Raw genomic sequence first — 19,023 nt, 5'->3', positions numbered from 1 at the left:
TTTCAGCAAAGCATCTGAACTCGGTGCTTTCATACTGTGGACCATTTTCGGGAAACAACAACATATGCTATGCCCTGCCTGGTGAATGTAGACTTCATGGCTGTGATGACACCTCTGCTCGTAGTTTCCCTCAGTTTGGTGATCAGTGGATATTTGGAGTAATGGTCGACACAGAGAAGATACTCTGAGCCGAGGTAGTGAAACAGATCAGTGCCGATCTTTGCTCATGGTCTTTCTGGTGGAGTGTGTGGAATCAATAGCTCTCTCGGGTTGCTGTTCTTGTTGGCGTTACAGACAGTGCACTGAGACACAATGTCCTCAATCTGTGTTGACATACCTGGCCAACATATAATGTCTCTTGCTCTTTGTTTGCACTTGACTGTTCCCAGATATGATTTGTGAACTTTTCAGCATTTCTTGTCTCAGTTGATTTGGTACAATGAGCTTTGCGGCTTTGAACATCAGTCCTGATGTGGAGCTGATTTCCTCCTTGAACGTCCATTATGGATGGATTGATTTGGGAACCGAACTCTTTTCATTGGTCTATCCGCTCATACTGTAGTTGTTTCTCTCAGCAGTTGCATTTCGGGATCTTCTGCTGTTGCTTTCCTGAACACTTGTAGCCTATCCTCTGAGATTGGCAGCTGAGGTATTATGCAGTTTACCTCCAACTCCTCTCCCAGCAGATCTTCATTCTGTACGTTGAGTTAGGCTCTACCTAACGCGTCTGCTATGTGCATTTCTTTGCCTGGCTTGAAGCAACATCCTCTGCAGCCTTGAAGGAGCTTGATGCAGCAGCTTCTTGAATGCTCTCGAGGGACTTGTGATCACTCTCAACTTGTACCTCTCTGCCATAAACATACTGATGGAACTTCTCACATCCGTAGACTATGGAAAGTAGTTCCTTCTCAATCTGAGCATATCTACTTTGACAGTCTGTGAGTGACCAAGAACCACATGCAACAGGTCTACCATCTTGGAGTGTGACTGCTCCTATACAGTACTTCATGAACTGGCATCTACTCACAGTAGTAGGGGTTTACTAATGTCAAAGAACTTCAGTGTTGGCACGTTTATTGTCGGTCTTTTGAGTTTATCAAAACTGTTCTTCTGTTTTTGTTCCCAATGCCATTCAGTCTCACTCTCAGGTAGCTTTCTGAGTGGTGCACTAACCTCAGACAGGTTGGGAATGAATTTGGCAAGATACTGTAGCATTCCCATGAATCTAGCCAAGATGGCCACCAGATCCTCAAAGTCTTTCAGTATGTCATTGTCTTTGATATCATGTATTCTCTTCACAATGCCTAGTTTTTGACATGTAACTCGCCCGAGAATTGCTGGAGCATCTCTTTCAATAATCTGGAACTCAACCATGTGTCTCTGTCCTTTCTACACACAGGTTAATGATTTATGACCCAATGGTGACATCTGGTAGGCAGAATAGGTAATGAGTTTGCAGGTAGACTTCTTCAATTTCTTTCTCAGTCCAAGTGAATTGAAGATCTTTGAAGATATTACGTTGCACTGAGCACCAGTGTAAGCTTGAATAGCACATCTTTGTTGTTTATTCTCAGTTTCTCAGTCCATTTCTCTTTGACATTGTCCATATCTGCAGTGACAGCTTCGATTTATTTTATTTTTCCAGTCATCTCAACTTCAACTGTGCCTAGGAACATACTGTCACTGTCCTAATTGCTCAACTGCCTGCATTTTCCTTGGTTGGCTCTGTGACTTGCAGATTTTGGCAAAGTGACTCTTCTTTTGTTAATCTTGAGCTGCCTTTGCTCTGTTCTTGTTGAACCTCTTTGCAGGTTTTATCTTGTGTACATTTTTACCTGACTGGACGTGATTTCACTGGCACTACACACATCAATAGCTTTAGCCAATGTGAGATACGCTTCTCTCAACAGCCTGCTTCTTACTTGGTCATCTTTTATGCCACAAACGATTCTCTGTCTTACTCATGCAGTTGACCGAACATACAAGTCTTTTGCTTTGTTCCTCAAGTCAGTGACGTAAGCATCAATACTTTCTGATGGCCCCCTGAGCCCTCATGAAAAACATGTGTCAAATGTAAGACAGGTTCCTTCTGGGTTCACAATAGTCTTTGAATTTCTGTTTCTAGGCAATCTTGTCTTTCACGCCTTCAGCAAATTCAAACATGTTGCATACCTTGATTGCTTCCTCTCCCGCAACATGTAAGAACGTAGCATATTGCACCTTTTCCTCCTTTTCAGCAACGCCACAATTAAAATTGTAACCAAATCTTCCGGTTTTCGGCAAGATTTTCTTGTAGACACAAGCTGAATGGTAGTTGTAACAGAGCCATCATCTATTTTTTTGTGGTTAGTCTGACACCATGTTATATTGTTGCAATATTAATTGTAACTGTCTAGAACTCGAGAGGGGTCCAGCTGCGACATCATATCTCAGACCAGTCGTCACTCAGGGTCTATTTTGCCACCTACTGATATGTCATCTCTCAGTGCAGTGCATCTCTCAGGAAAATTGAGGGTTTCGAAAGGAGTGGTTGTTTTGAAATTCATTGGCCACAGATAAAGTTATGTCAAATCACATTATATCTACAGTAGCTTTGATTGGACTGATATCAACATCATACTTTCCAAAATCTTAGCAAACAAGCTAGACAAGTAGTCATCATCATGAATCACGTCGACAATCTACTTCAAATCCTTTTCATTCCTTGTCATATGATGATAAATTATACATAAAACATATCAGTGCTCATCGGCCACTGGACATAAACATTACACAACAAGTTGGAAATCGCAAATTCAACAATGAGTGGTTTGGAAGAAATCAGTGGCTAACTAACTGGGAAAATACTTTTTTAACGGTCTTCCAACTCTGCATTCCAAGTCGGGAACCCGCACCTCTTTCTACACCTACGACCTGAAGATCACTGATGTCATGATTCAACCTTTTTCAGAGTTCCCAGCTGTCTTGAAAGCACCATAAATTCAGAGAATGCCAGACTTTGATTACAAAGTTTGAAGACAAAATGTGCCCACAAGAAGGACCACCACGCCACCTTCCTGTTCAAGTGAGCACAGCACAACAAGGTGAGTCCAAAATATCTTGTATGCTGCTGCATAAATGATGTAATATGCCAAGGAGATGTATACTGTAGATAAGAAAGTAATACTAATTGTATGTTGTGTAGTAAGCTGTTAGTAGCCCATATGCCTCACCCTAATAATTTGTTTTATTTTATTTTATTATTTTATTTTATTTTATCTAAAAAAATAATAATAATAATAATAATAATAATAATAATAATTTGGTCCCTTTCCCCTTCATAACTTAGCCTACTGTTCTGACTTGGTGGTGCACATGTAGCCGATAGCCTGTTTTAGAGAAATGTAATCATTGAATATTGTAAGAGCTTTCATTGTCTGCTTATATGCCCCATTTATTTATCCTACGGTTCTGGCTTGGTGTACTGGGAGAATACTGTAAGTACGGCCCATGTTCTGAATTCTGTCACTGTACATTTCAAAGGTGCTGAACAAATAGTTAAATTGACTTGGTCTGTTTTAGCTCGCTCATTAATGTCTTAATCTAAATTATGGATTGCCTCTTATCCGCTCATCGCCCACTTATGCCATATTTTGTACATCTCAATTGTCAGTAGAAACCACATTTGTTTAAGCAAGTCAGCCATATCAGCTATGTTTTTTTTAAAGGCAGTAAATGAGGCTGAATAAACTGTGTCACTGCCAGACAAGGCTCTGCTGATAGCCAGGTGTAGTGGTGGTAAGGCTTCACTCCATGTTGCTGAAAAAAAAGCTCTGCTGTTGGGACAGCTTTATGTAGGCCCTAACAGTTTGTGGGCACTGTTTGTCACTGTTATAGTGCAATTCATGTATTGATTAGTGTTGCTTTGTTTTGCGTAGTGGCTTTGCTGGCATGCATCAACATTTTGGTGGGGATTTTTCCCCACCAAGATGTGCATGCTAAAATCGCCACTGGCTCCATGCAGAATCAAGACTAAGGGAAGGGGAAGATTAGTACCCAGGCGAGATGAGCTAGCTAAATGCCAATGTCGAACCAATGCAATGATATTCATTTTATTGGCTTGCTACAGAGCTGCTTTTCCTGAAAATGTCTGTCTCATATGGCTAGCTAGTTGTTGTTGTAGTGTCCGTTAAATGTTACAGTACAGCCACAACATCATGATCATGTAGTCTGCAGACCAGCGAGGAGGAGAAAAGCCTGCTTTGGGTGAGCTAGCTAGAACAACATCAACTAGCTAGCTAACGTAATAATATCAGATTAACATCAGATTTCTCCTATCTCCAGAGTTCCTCTGTGGAGATAGAAGAACCTTCCAGAAGGACAATCATCTCTGCAGCACTCCACCAATCAAGCATTTATGGTAGAGTGGCCAGACGGAAGCCACTCCTCAGTAAAAAGCACATGACAGCCCGCTTGGAGTTTGCCAAAAGGAACCTAAAGACTCTCAGATCATGAGAAACAAGATTCTCGGCTCTGATGAAACCAAGATTCAACTCTTTGGCCTGAATGCCAACCATCACGTCTGGAGAAAACCTGGCACCTCTCTACGGTGAAGCATGGTGGTGGCAAAATCACGCTGTGGGGGTGTTTTTAAGGGACTGGGAGACTAGTCTTGATCGAGGCAAAGATGATCAGAGCAAAGTACAGAGAGATCCTTGATGAAAACTGCTCCAGAGTGGGGCGAAGGTTCACCTTCCAACAGGAAAACGTCCCTAAGCACACAGCCAAGACAACACAGGAGTGGCTTTCAGACAAGTCTCTGAATGTCCTTGAGTGGCCCAGCCAGAGCATGGACTTGAACCCGATCAAACATCTCTGGAGAGACCTGAAAATAGCCTTGCAGCAACGCTCCCCATCCAACTTGACAGAGCTTGAGAGGATCTGCAGAGAAGAATGGGAGAAACTCCACAAATACAGGTGTGCCAAGCTTGTAGTGTCATACCCAAGAAGACTCGAGGCTGTAATTGCTGCCAAAGGTGCTTCAACAAAGTACTGAGTAAAGGGTCTGAATACTTATGTAAATGTAATATTCTGTTTTATATTTTTAATCAATTAGCCAAAATGTCTAAAAACCTCTTTTGCTTTGTCATTATGGGGTATTGTATGTCGATTGATAAGGGGAATTTTTTTTTTAATCAATTTTAGAATAAGGCTATAACCTAACAAAATGTGGAAAAAGTCAAGGGGTCTGAATACTTACCAAAGGCACTGTACATGGATGGGGTTCTCTCAATACTATGCTCTCGCTCTCTGCATGTACTGTAAATGCATTGTGTAATATTAGTAAAACGGATTTCCAACATTTCCAGTTTGCCAGATTATCAATGTCGTTATGTTTTGCTACCAAGTGTGAAATCTTCGTGTCAACAGTAAATCTATTTTAGTTTTATGTAAACATTCTAAATTATGCAAATGTTTCTCTCATTTCTCATAGCGACTGGAACGAGCTGCAAAAAACACTAAAACTGGACAGTTTTATGTCCATCTCTTCATTCAAAGACTCAATCATGGACACTCTTACTGACAGTTGTGGCTGCTTCACTGATGTATTGTTGTCTCTACCTTCTTGCCAAGTGTGCTGTTGTCTGTGCCCAATAATGTTTGTACCATGTTTTCTACTGCTACAATATTGTGCTGCTGCCATGTTGTGTTGCAACCTTGTTGCCTTGTTATGTTGCTGCCATGCTATGTTGTTGTCTTAGGTCTCTCTTTATGTAGTGTTGTGCTGTCTCTCTTGTCCTGATGTGTGTTTTGTCCTATATATATATATTTTTTGAATCCCAGCCCCCATCCCTGCAGGAGGCCTTTTGCCATTTGGTAGGCCATCATTGTAAATAACAATTTGTTCTTAACTGAATTGCATGGTTAAATAAAATAAAACAGCACTAATTTTATCTCTGCTCATCGATCCAAGCACTTAGACCTCACTACAGTGTCAAAACATTGTATTGAGTTGAACCCAAAGAGTGTGATGTTTTGTACAGGACTCACTGGTGGTGGCACTCCTTCCTGACCAGTCTCTTCGTGACAGTCTACCTGTTGGTCTACGACATGCACTACTTCTTCTCCAAGCGGCAGATCATCCTCTACTTCCCCATTGTCATGGTGCTCATATTCTTCTTCTTCACAAGGGAGTCAACGACAGTGGCACACTATGCAAGGCTAGACTGTGTAACAGGTTTTTGCGGAGGAGCTCAAACAAATGGGGTATCTCCCGATTTTCACTGTAACAAACATAGTGCTGGAGCTTTTGGCAGACTTTGGTCGATTCATCTGCAGTTTCCAGCCACCTTTCTCAATAGGAATTTTATCCGCCCCAATAAATAGAAATTGGTGGTGCTGTAATAGCAAGCCGAGCAAGTTGAAAATATTGATTCCAGGGATATTGTTGTTGTCTGTGTGCTCCTGAAGTGCTGTGGCCCTGTCTGCTCTTTCATTAGTTTTGAGTTTTTATTCATTTATTTCTGGTAACCCCCTACCTTAGCGGCATGAGGTATGTTTGGTGTCTAATTGTTAAAATCATCCCAGTGTTGAGATGAAACTCCTGTGTATTGCAAAGCCACATGCTCTAAGTCCTCTCTGCTCTACCTAGGTGTTTTAATGGGCTGATGTAGGTAATACTAATATAGAGATAACCATTGTAAATGTATTTTCTCTTTATTGCTTTTTGCCTTTTTATGCCATTGTTTACTACTTCAATGCCCTTACATCTGTAATTTGAAGCATATATAAAACATGTTGTTTCACTATATTACATATTCAACAATAAACATATTACACAACACCTTACAAGGGTATCTGTGATGATTCTTGCCATTCAATTATGTTTGACGGCTATCTCTCCTGGTCAATTTAGTTTTATACGTTTAGGTTTTCAGCACTCAGTAAACTTTACATGCATACTTAATACACATCCGAGGTTGACGAGTGCTAAACTTTTTAAAAAGGGGAGACATTTACAGATCATAGTCTAGCCCAAAACTAATGACTGTTTCAGCATGTACAATTTATACATACATCATCTTAGCAAACATTTAAAAATGCAACATATTACTGAACAAAAATATAATTGCAAAATGTAAAGTGTTGGTCCCATGTTTCATGAGCTGAAATAAAAGATTCCAGAAATGTTCCATACGAACATAAAGCTTATTTCTCTCCAATTTTGTGCACAAATTTGTTTACATCCCTGTTAGTGAGCATTTCTCCTTTGTCAAGATAATCCATCCACCTGACAGGTGTGGCATATCAAGAAGCTGATTCAACAGCATGATCATTACACATGTGCACCTTGTGCTGGGGACAATAAAAGGCTAGTCTAAAATGTGCGGTTTTGTCACACAAGACAATGCCACAGATGTCTCAAGTTTTGAGGGAGTGTGCAATTGGCATGCTGACTGCAGAAATGTCCACCAGAGCTGTTGCCAGAGAATTTAATGTTAATTTCTCTACCATAAGCCGCCTCCAACGTCATACCAGCCTCACAACCGCGGACCACGCCAGCCCAGGACCTCCACATCCGGCTTCTTCACCTGCCGGATCGTCTGAGACCAACCACCCAGAAAACTGATGAAACTGAGAAGTATTTCTGTCTGTAATAAAGCGATTTTTCTGGCGAAAAACACTTTTTGATTGGCTGGGCCTGGTTCCCCAGTGGGTGGGCCTATGCCCTCCCAGGCCCACCCATGGCTGTGCCCCTGCCTAGTCATGTGAAATCCAGATTAGAGCTTTGCATTAATATTTTTGTTCAGTATTGGATAAGATTGAATCCAATGTTCAGAGATGGAGAACTCTCCCTATTTCTATCTTAGGTAGGGCCAACTTAATAAAAATGAATATATTAACAAGGTTGATGTATTTATTCCAAGCTTTACCCATTTCAATTCCATCCAATTTATTTAAGAAAATAAATGGCTAACTCTCCAACTTTATTTGGAATGGAAAGACGTCAAGAGTCAAATTGAATGTTTTACACCTACCTCATATGAAAATGCGTTACTGGGCCGCACAACTGCGCTCATTTAAACAATGGACAGCAGACTATCTTTGTGCTTGGAGGAGTATTGAAGCCATACATGTAATACCCTATGATTTAAAATATATTCACGACTTTGGGTCCAAGGCATTAAAGACAAAACTGACAATCCAATGATTTTCAATTCATATTTGGGAAAAGGTGCATAAATTCATGAAATGGAAGAAACCAATATCACCAGGCACCCATATTTGGAACAACACAACCTTAGCTCCAGCATTTAATGGCAATACCTTTAAGTCCTGGTTCCAAAGTGGCATCATGAATTTTGAGCATATGTATTATAATGGCTCTCTCATTCAATCAATTACAAGAAAAATATGAGTTATCCAAGACCAATTTCTTTAAATTCGGACAACTAAGAAATATTAGTCAATCGCTTCAAAAGAATCTGGATGGACCTAAAGCATCAGGCATTAAAAAAATACTGAAAGAAGCTGCAACGCCAAAGAAGTTGATTGCCATAATATGGGTTAAATGCATTTCTACCTGATAGCTCAGAAAACAGATCTCAAAGAAGAAATTGATGAGAACTATTTGTCACAGATATGTGAAAATGTTCCTATTTGCTCCTACAACCTTACACATAAATTATTGCAATTCAAGATAATCCATAGGACATACTACACTCCTGCCAGAATACATGTAATGCACCCAGAAATGTAATATCTGTTGCAGATGCAATTTGTTTTAAGGAACCCTATTATTATGCTGTGGTCCTGTGACAAACCGACATCACTTTGGGATTATGTCTGTGCAATCACATCATTGTGTCTAGGAATTTATATACATTAATCTCCACAAATACGTCAGTTGGGAAATATATACATTGATAGTTTTGTAACTTAGGTCTAATTGCTGATGGAAAGCATCATACTAACTGTCAATAACGAACTGGAGGGCTGAACTTTGTAGTTACATTCCATTAGATTTTGTGTTGAAAAAGAATTCAGCAAAAAAAAAACAAGTTGGATAAAATCTGGAAACCATACATTGAACATCTTGCGAAGAGTGTGACATTTCCCAACACTCTTAATCATGTTTGAATTTGATATTTAATATTCAGTTGCACACCCTTTTTTGCCCTCAGAACAGCCTCAATTCATCAGGACATGGACTATACTGTACAAGGTGTCGAATGCGTTCCACAGGGATGCTGACCCATGTTGACACCAATGCAGTTGTGTCAAGTTGGCTGGATGTCCTTTGGATGGTGAACCATTCTTGAAACACACTGGAAACTATTGAGCTTGGAAAAATCCAGCAGCATTGCATTTCTTGACACAAACCAATGCACTTGGCACCTACTACCATACCCCGTTCAAAGACACTTACATTTTTGTCTTGCCCATTCACCCTCTGAATGGTACACATACACAATCCATGTCTTAATTGTCTCAAGGCTTAAAAATCCTTCTTTAACCTGTCTCCTCCCCTTCATCTACACTGATTGTAGTAGATTTAACATCAATGAGGGATAATAGCTTTCACCTGGATAGTCTATCTCATTGAAAGAGCAGCCAATAGGGACGAGGTCACAGACCTGACCGTGTGGTGGAAGGACAACAACCTCTCCCTCAACGTGATCAAGACAAATGAGATGATTGTGGACGACAGGAAAAGGGGGACTGAGCACGCCTCCATTCTCATCGACGGTGCTGTAGCAGAGCAGGTTGAGAGCTTCAAGTTCCTTGGCGTCCACAACACCAACAAACTATCATGATCCAAGCACACCAAGACAGTCGTGAAGAGGGCACGACAAAACCTATTCCCCCTCAGGAGACTGAAAAGATTTGGCATGGGTCCTCAGATCCTCAAAAGGCTTTACAGCTGCACCATCGAGAGAATCCTGACTGGTTGCATCACTGCCTGGTATGGCAACTGCTCAGCCTCCGACCGCAAGGCACTACAGAGGGTAGTGCGTACGGCCCAGTACATCACTGGGGCCAAGCTTCCTGCCATCCAGGACCTCAATACCAAGCGGTGTCAGAGGGAGGCCCTAAAAATTGTCAAAGACTCCAGCCACCCTAATCATAGACTGTTTTCTCTGCTACCGCACGGCAAGCGGTACCGGAGCACCAAGTCTAAGAGGCTTCTAAACAGCTTCTACCCCCAAGCCAAAAGACTCCTGAATATCTAATCAGATGGCTACCCAGACTATTTGCATTGCCCCCTCCCCTCTTGTACGCTGCTGCTACTCTCTGTTGTTATCTATGCATAGTCACTTTAATAACTCTACCTACATGTATGTACATATTACCTCAATTACCTCGACACCGGTGCCCCCGCACATTGACTCTGTACTGGTACCCCCTGTATATAGCCCCGCTATTGTTATTTTACTGCTGCTCTTTAATTATTTGTTATTCTTATTTTTAGGTATTTTCTTAAAACTTCATTGTTGGTTAAAGGCTTGTAAGTAAGCATTTCACTGTAAGGTCTACTACACCTGTTGTATTCGGTGCATGTGACAAATACAATTTGATTTGATGTGTTCTTAATGTTTTGTATACTCATTAGCTGTGTTCGAATACCCATACTAGCTTCTGGCCCGATTCAAGGTAGGGGTGGTATACAGAAGATAGCCCTATTTCAGAAATGACCAAGTCCATATTATGGCAAGAACAGCTCAAATAAGCAAAGAGAAACAACAGTCCATCATTACGTTAAGACATGAAGGTCAGTCAATTCGGAAAATTTCAAGAACTTTGAAAGTTTCCTCAAGTGCAGTCGTAAAAAACCATCAAGCGCTATAATGAAATTGGCTCTCATGAGGACTGCCACAGGAAAGGAAGACCCAGAGTTCCCTCTGCTGCAGAGGATAAGTTCATTAGAACTATCAGCCTCAGAAATTGGAGCCCAAATAAATGCTTCACAGAGTTCAAGTAAAAGACACATCTCAACATCAACTGTTCAGAGGAGACTGTGTGTATCAGGCATTCATGGTTGAATTGCTGCAAAGAAACCACTACTAAGGGACACCAATAAGAAGAAGAGTCTTGCATGGGCCAAGAAACACGAGCAACAGACATTAGACCAGTGGAAATCTGTCCTTTGGTCTGATGAGTCCAAATTTGAGATTTTTGGTTCCAAGCGCCGTGTCTTTGTGAGATGCAGAGTAGGTGAACGGATGTGTGGTTCCTACCGTGAAGCATGTAGGAGAAGGTGTCATGTTGTGGGGGTGCTTTGCTGGTGACACTGTCTGTGATTTATTTAGAATTCAAGGCACACTTAACCAGCATGGCTACCACAGCATTCTGCAGCGATACCCCATCCCATCTGGTTTGCGCTTAGTTGGACTATCTGTGTAAGGGCTATTTGACCAAGGATAGTAATGGAGTGCTGCATCAGATGACCTGGCCTCCACAATCACCTGACCTCAACCCAATTGAGATGGTTTGGGATGAGTTGGACCACAGAGTGAAGGAAAAGCAGCCAACAAGTGCTCAGCATATGTGGGAACTCCTTCAAGACTGGGTACGGGTACGGTTTGTACTTGGCGCCATTCTTCCTCAACACACATCTTCCCTCTGCATTTGGCTCTTCTCCTTCTTCCTTGCTGTCCATAACCACGTCTATCCTTTCACTACGCTCATGCCGCGCCTTGATCCGCACAATATTGTTTGCAGAACATGCACCGATGTCTTTTCTCCAATACCCAACTTCTGTTCCTTAGCCCAATTTACTAGTCTGATTGTCTCTGGCCTCTCCATGCTCACAAAACGTGGGATACTCTGCATCTGAGAGCAGCGTAAAAAAACTAAGGCAAACTAGATATCTGGGAAGGGCTCGTCAGGGCGACTGACTGAACTGAACTGAACCGAACCGAATCCATTTGTCTCCACTCGACTGTTGCTGCGCAACAAGCATCATCAATTTGGGCACCAGGCATGTCCATATAGCCTCTCCTGTCTAACAGCTTTTCAGTCCTGAACACAGTATAATGATATTCCCTTCATTACATCTAGGGCAGGGTTCCCCAACTTGCAGCCCACAAGCCGGATTTGGCCCGTGGGTGATTTTATATACCCCCCCCCCAAGTTTGGACATAAAAACTAAAAACACCAGAAAATCAGCTCCAAGTTATTTTATTTTGGAAATCTGTTCCAAAGTATTCCAACGCAAAACAGAGAGAAGTAGTTTTTTACCAATGTAAGCATGGTTTGATTATTTTTTTTTTATATATCTGTTTGGGCCCATGGCTGAATCTAGTTGATGATATTGGGTGACATAACTCATTTGAGTAGTACAGTATATAATATTGAAACAATTTGTAAAAACGGTTAATCATGTGCAATGGGTGTACCAGATAATCAGGTGGTCAATCACACACACACACACACACACACACACACACACACACACACACACACACACACACACACACACACACACACACACACACACACACACACACACACACACACACACACACACACACAAAGTAGTCATTGGTGCAGACATTGGTGCAAAAGAAAAAAAGAAAAAAACAGTCCCTATCTAATCTGTAACAATCCATTGACACTGAAATGTGGTTATAAAATACTTGGACACAGAAGTTAAAGCTTTTCTCTACAGATATCTTGTTGGTCTATGGTAACAAATGACTGGTAAGGGCACATTTCCTTCATGTTAATTTTCAGCTCAATCATATTTGTGAGGCTTCCCAGTGGGGCAGGGATCTCACTGAGTTTTGTTGAATATCAAATAAAATCAAATGTATTTATAAAGCCCATTATACAGCAGATGTCACAAAGTGCTTATAATGAAACCCAGCCTAAAACCCCAAAAGGCAAGCAATGCAGATGTAGAAGCACGGTGACTAGGCAACATTCCCTAGAAAGGCAGGAACCTAGGAATGCAAGTGTTCTTCATGTTGGCACTGTGCTGGCACTGTCAGTAATCAATTATTGGAGGAGTGGTATTGCTCATCAAAAGCTTTGAGGATTATTTTAAAGGGACCAGGCATCAATCCAATAGGTATTGTTTTCTATACGGGGCTGTGGTCCTACAATGGATGGAACAACTTAAATTGTGACAGAAGAGCTGAAACATCCTGAGGTTAAAAAAAAAAGAACAGAACTGTCACACATTATAGAGCTGTCACACTTACATTAGCCTACAGAAACTGCACATTTAAGTTATGTTAGTACTGATTTAAAGTACATACTGTAATTTCATTATATCTCATACAGGGTGATTTCAAAGGAACACTACAAGTGGTTTAGGTATGCTGTGCCTGCATCTTTTTGGTATCTACTATATTTTCAATAATGCAGCATGCTTTACTCCAAGGCACAGGGAAGCATAACATGCCCTACTTTAACTGTGTCCCTGACACATAAAAAGCGATATTCCTATTGACGATTTAGGACCAACTCGATTGATGACAAAGTGAAACATCATACATTTTAGTGAACCACCCTTCCTCTGAGCTATTTGAGGTATTACTACTGTTCCAGAATGTTTGAAATTATAGTATATGGGTATATATATTCCTGGTATGTTTCTTTCTTCTTTAGTAGATTAAAGTTTCCTAGTAGATTAAAGCCGACAGCCCTGATTCAACTCAGCGCCAGTCTAGTAATAGTTAACCGATGTAATAGTAGGTGTGCCTTGTCCGATACGGACAAAACATTTATGCCTCTCCCCAGTTTGGACCTTGTTGTTGGTAAAACATATCTGTTGAGAATAGATCTACTACCAAGTCTCAGGATGGCAGCTAAAACACAGAAACTCAGCTTGAAGCGTGAAGTGGGACTTATTGGTGCTATCTCATTCATTGCCGGGACCATGATGGGATCTGGAATTTTTATGTCCCCTCAGTCTGTGCTGGTCAACATAGGAAGCCCAGGAGCCAGCCTGGTGATCTGGGCAGCCTGTGGTCTGCTGGCCACGTTGGGTTCCCTCTGCTATGCTGAACTGGGCACTGTCATTTCTGAATCTGGGGCAGAGTACATATATATTCTGCGGATATTTGGCCAAGTAGTTGCCTTCATGTTTGTCTTTAGCTTCGTCATTGTGATGAGACCTGCCAGTGCAACAGGGATAGCACTGAGCTTTGCTGAATATGCAGTGGCTCCTTTCTACCATGACTGTACCCCTCCAGAGCTGGTGGTCAAGTGTGTGGCTGCAGCAGGGATTTTGGTGTTAGCAATTGTGAACAGTATGAATGTACGTCTGGCTATGTTCATCCAGGTATTTTCCATGGTGATCAAGCTGGTGGCCTTGGGAGTGATAATTATTGGAGGTGTGGTGCTGCTTTTCAAGGGGAACACTGACAACTTTGAGGATTCCTTTAAAGGGACCAATGTGGAAATCAGTTCCATTGGGATTTCTCTTTATCAGGGCCTGTGGTCCTATGATGGCTGGAACACTTTGAATTATGTCACAGAAGAACTAAAACGGCCTGAGGTAAGGAACAATTAAACATTTTGATATTGTTTTGTCTGGATTTTTCTAGAGTGCTACAATTGTATGTTTTACCTGGAGTAGGAAAAATAGACCATTTCATTTGTTGTACTACTGAGGTTACAGGGCACATGAAACAAACCAAAAATACTGAGTATAGAATATGCAGGAAAATCAACTGCACCAATATCTGACAAAAAGTATACTTTATCGCATCCTGACAAAATGCTTTGATATTTGAACAATCCCACAGACAGCGATACTGTGTGCCCTTATCTAGATTGCATTTGATAGACTGATCCAGATGGAAAGACAGTGTAACATATAGTATGTCTGCAGACCAACATCATCAGCTAGGGGGCAAGTCTACACTCAGCTGTAATCTCTATATTCACATGGCTTCTGACAGAAATTTCAGGTGGCTTTAGCACCAACACATATAACAATGGTGAGAGAGGTCAACCTTGGCCTTGATTTTTCTAACCGTCAAGGAAAGAGAAGGAATTTCTACGCCATCCATAAACATGTAAAGGAATAGTCTAACTGTATGATGACATAGCATCCCCTTTTCTCACTCTCCTGGGGGGGGGGGGGGGGGTGTAATCTTTATGGGAACCATTTTGGAGCTATAAACAAAGATGACACAACGACATACTTTATTCAACCTGAGAAGTTAATATTAACTAAGGACTTTACACTCAGCATCAAAGATTAGCCAGGTCTTTGTCATAATTGTTCTTGACTAAAAGAAGAGAGGACCTATCGTTGACAACAGTTTCTCCTGTTGTTTGAATACATTTGGGGTCTGGCCATGGCAGAAACAGAGAGGATTCAACTGAAGCGCGAGTTGGGTTTAGTCAGTGCTGTGTCATTGGTAGCAGGAACCATGATTGGATCGGGAATATTCATGTCCCCTCAGTTTGTGCTGTCCTACATTGGAAGTCCAGGGGCAAGCCTGATAATTTGGGCATTGTCTGGCCTTGTAGTCATGCTGGGGGCACTCTCATATGCTGAGCTAGGAACCATTATTAAAGAATCAGGAGGGGATTTTATCTACATTCTTCGAATCTATGGACAGTTTCCTGCCTTCTTTGTGGCCTTCACCTTCCTACTAGTGGTGAAACCAGCGAGCATTGCAGCAATATCCCTCAGTTTTGCAGAATATGCTGTGGCACCTTTCTACCAAGACTGTTCTCCTCCTCAGCTAATAGTGAAGTGTGCTGCTGTTGCAGCCATCATGGTTGTAGCCATGGCAAACATTTTGAATGTACGTTTAGCCATGAGAATTCAGGTGGTCTTCTTGGTGGCTAAGCTATTTGCATTGATGGTTATAGTAATTGGAGGGATAGTGATAATTGCACAGGGCAATGTTGCTGTACAACAAAATGGTTTTGATGGTACAAACTTGGGTTTGAGCTCCATAGGGATGGCTTTTTACCAAGGCCTCTGGTCCTTCGCTGGCTGGTACAACTTGAACTATGTGACAGAAGAGTTGAAAAGACCTGAGGTAAGAATGCACTGTAATAAGTAATGTATTTCCTTACATGATCCTAAGGACTTAAACTATCTTTCTCCACCTTGCACCCTCTCAGGTAAATCTGCCCAGGGCAGTTATAATTGCCATCCCCATGGTAACCATACTGTATCTACTAGTCAATGTGAGCTACCTGGCTGCCATGACGCCAAGAGAACTGATGTCGTCGAATGCAGTGGCTGTCACCTGGGGGTGAGAGAGCTTGACTCCATCCACACACCTCTCTCTCATTTCTTTACATTTGTGGTGAGCTGACAAATTACCTTGTTGTCATCAACAGGAATAAGGTGCTTGGGAGCTGGGGATGGGTGATGTCTATCGCAGCCGCTTTGTCTGCTTTCGGCTCCCTGAATGGAACATTCTTTAGTGGTGGCCGGGTGTGCTTTGTGGCTGCAAGAGAGGGACACATGGTGAGAAACACATTCAAGAGACAGACAATTTTAACAAAACCTTTTTTTTCTGATGTAAGTGGTAGTTTTTTTATGTCAACATTTGTGTTTTTTTCCTACCCCAGCCTGATATTCTGTCCATGGCCCATGTGAATCGACTGACCCCCTCTCCGGCCCTGATCTTCACCACGGCTATCTCACTCTTGGTTCTCATCCCTGGTGACTTTCAGAGCATTGTCAACTTCTTCAGGTAGTTTATGCTGACTTTAAAATTGCTCAATACATAAACTTTTTGTTATTGCTTTATTTATCTTACATCACTCTCCATTGATATTGCCAGTTTCACTGCCTGGTTCTTCTATGCAATCACTCTGTCTGGGCTCCTCTACCTCAAGATCAAGAAACCTGAACTTCCCAGGCCATATAGGGTGAGTCTCATAGGATATCTAATTTCTACTTTTATTTATAAAGGTCTGAGTCTATTTGAACAAGACATTGGTTTTTAACAATTTAATTACCCAAATGGTCCCATCTGCTGCCCACACCTCTTGTACCATTGTTTTTGTTTGTTCAACCAGGTTCCCATTGTAATCCCCATCTTGGTCATCATCGCAGCAATTCTCCTTGTGCTGGCACCTATCATTGACAACCCTGCGATAGAGTACCTCTATGTCACCTTGTTTATCTTTAGTGGTGTTTTGTTTTATGTGCCCTTCATCCACTTCAAACTGTGCCCTGGACTGTTGGAGAAAGTCACTGTGTTCCTGCAGCTCTTCCTAGAGGTGGCCCCAGCAGACAAAAATCTATGATTTATTTTACAGAATATATGTCTGAGGATAATATGGTCTGCTGAGTAAATATTGACAAAAAAAAGTTTGTCTCAGATTGGCACCACCATAACCAAATTGTGAATGACTTTTCAATAGTATGTACAGTGCCTTCAGAAAGTATTCATACCCCTTGACTTATTCCACATTTTGTTGTGTTACAGCCTGAATTCAAAATTGATAAAATATTATTTTTCTCACCCATCTACACACAATACCCAATAACGACGAAGTGAAAACATGTTTTTAGAAATGTTTGCAAATGTATTGAAAATGGAATACAGAAATATCTAATTTACATAAGTGTTCACACCCCTGAGTTAGAATCACTTTTGGCAACAACTACAGCTGTGAGTCTTACTGGGTAAGTCTCTAAGAGCTTTGCACACCTGGATTGTACAATATTTGCACATTATTATTTAAAAAATTCTTCAAGCTCTGTCAAGTTGGTTGTTGATCATTGCTAGACAGCCATTTTCAAGTCTTGCCATAGATTTTAAAGCCGATTTAAGTCAACTGTAAATTGGCCACTCAGGAATATTCAATGTTGTCTTAGTAAGCAATTCCACTGTATATTTGACCTTGTGTATTAGGTTATTGTCAGTGGCGACCTATCATTCAGGGCAGGTGTGACACGCATGAATACGCGTCACATATCAGTTTGCAAACAATGTAAAACATTGAGTTAATAAGGCCGCATACAAACATGGTTTCTTTTTTGCGTTCTTGAGTAAGGCAGCTCCAAAATGCAGGTGTTTCAGCCTAGCTCAGTGCTTTCTGTGGTGGTCGGGCAGCCAGCGGAAAATACGGAGCGTAGGCGTTGGTAATGTTCTCTAGCTGCGCCGTGATTGGGTAATGTTCTCTAGTTGTGCCGTGATTGGCTCAGTGTTCTGTCACTCATGAGGACACTACGTCACCTCCAAATCTAAGGGTAGAGCTGGAAATTCAAGCCCCATTGGGTGCTGCCATAGAGTTACATTAGAAGTGCCAATCCAAGATGGCTCAAGGTCATTGGCCACATATAAAAGTATGTCAAATCATGTTATATCTACAGTAGCTTTGATTGGACTCAACATCAGACTTTCAAAATCTTAGCTAACAAGCAAGGAGACATCATCATGAATCAAGTTGACAATCTACTTACACATGCTTTTTAATCCTTCTCATTTAAAGAGAAATTATTGATAAAACGTATCGGTGGTCATCGGCCATAAACCTTACACAAGTTGGAAATCGCAAAATCAACAATGAGTGGTTTGGAAGGAATTATTGGCTAAATGCAAGCATTGCAAAGCAATCACTAGCCTGTCATTCAGTGGAGTGTCTGTGTGGTCCCAAGTCTGGGTTTAAGGGTCTCTTTTCCAAGCTTATTTTTTATTTTATTTTAACTAGGAAAGTCAGTTAAACCTCTTGACACTAGGGGGGCGCCATTTCGACTTTGTAAAAATTCGTTCCCAAATTAAACTGCCTCGTACTCAATTCTTGCTCGTACAATATGCATATTATTATTACTATTGGATAGAAAACACTCTCTAGTTTCTAAAACCGTTTGAATTATTTCTCTGAGTGAAACAGAACTCATTCTGCAGCACATTTCCTGTCAGGGAGTGAGATTTCAGAAATCGAGGTCCCTGTTCTGAGGTCAGTTTATAAGTCCCCATGTAAGCCATCGGGCTACATGCACTGCATACGCCTTCCTCTAGATGTCAGTAAGCGGGGAGAATTTGAATGGAGTGGATTGCGCAATCTGGGGCCCTATATAAGACCGTGGAACGGAAGTACCGTTCT

General features: G+C 41.4%; 1 protein-coding gene across 1 annotated transcript; it reads left to right on the top strand.

The window, feature by feature from the left end:
* The first annotated feature begins 13,789 nt into the window (after window positions 1-13,789).
* Window positions 13,790-17,395, top strand: LOC120060024 (b(0,+)-type amino acid transporter 1-like). Its single transcript, XM_039009091.1, has 6 exons — window positions 13,790-14,488; window positions 16,078-16,211; window positions 16,300-16,429; window positions 16,534-16,658; window positions 16,749-16,836; window positions 16,987-17,395. The coding sequence occupies exons 1-6, from the start codon at window positions 13,790-13,792 to the stop codon at window positions 17,215-17,217; spliced, it is 1,407 nt and encodes a 468-aa protein (XP_038865019.1). The 3' UTR covers window positions 17,218-17,395.
* Window positions 17,396-19,023: the final 1,628 nt, after the last annotated feature.

The sequence above is a fragment of the Salvelinus namaycush genome, chromosome 15 (assembly GCF_016432855.1).
Source record: "Salvelinus namaycush isolate Seneca chromosome 15, SaNama_1.0, whole genome shotgun sequence".
Lineage (NCBI taxonomy): Eukaryota > Metazoa > Chordata > Actinopteri > Salmoniformes > Salmonidae > Salvelinus > Salvelinus namaycush.
Note: the sequence above shows the minus strand (reverse complement) of the source record. Positions and strands in the feature narration are given on the sequence as shown.

What these genes read in the sequence shown, in the direction of transcription:
- LOC120060024 (XM_039009091.1), top strand. Translation starts at nt 13,790, where the DNA reads ATGGCAGCTAAAACACAGAAACTCAGCTTGAAGCGTGAAGTGGGACTT. An exon ending in CTGCAAGAGAGGGACACATG is followed by an intron (nt 16,430 to 16,533) that starts GTGAGAAACACA and finishes TTCCTACCCCAG; the next exon opens with CCTGATATTCTGTCCATGGC. An exon ending in AACTTCCCAGGCCATATAGG is followed by an intron (nt 16,837 to 16,986) that starts GTGAGTCTCATA and finishes TTGTTCAACCAG; the next exon opens with GTTCCCATTGTAATCCCCAT.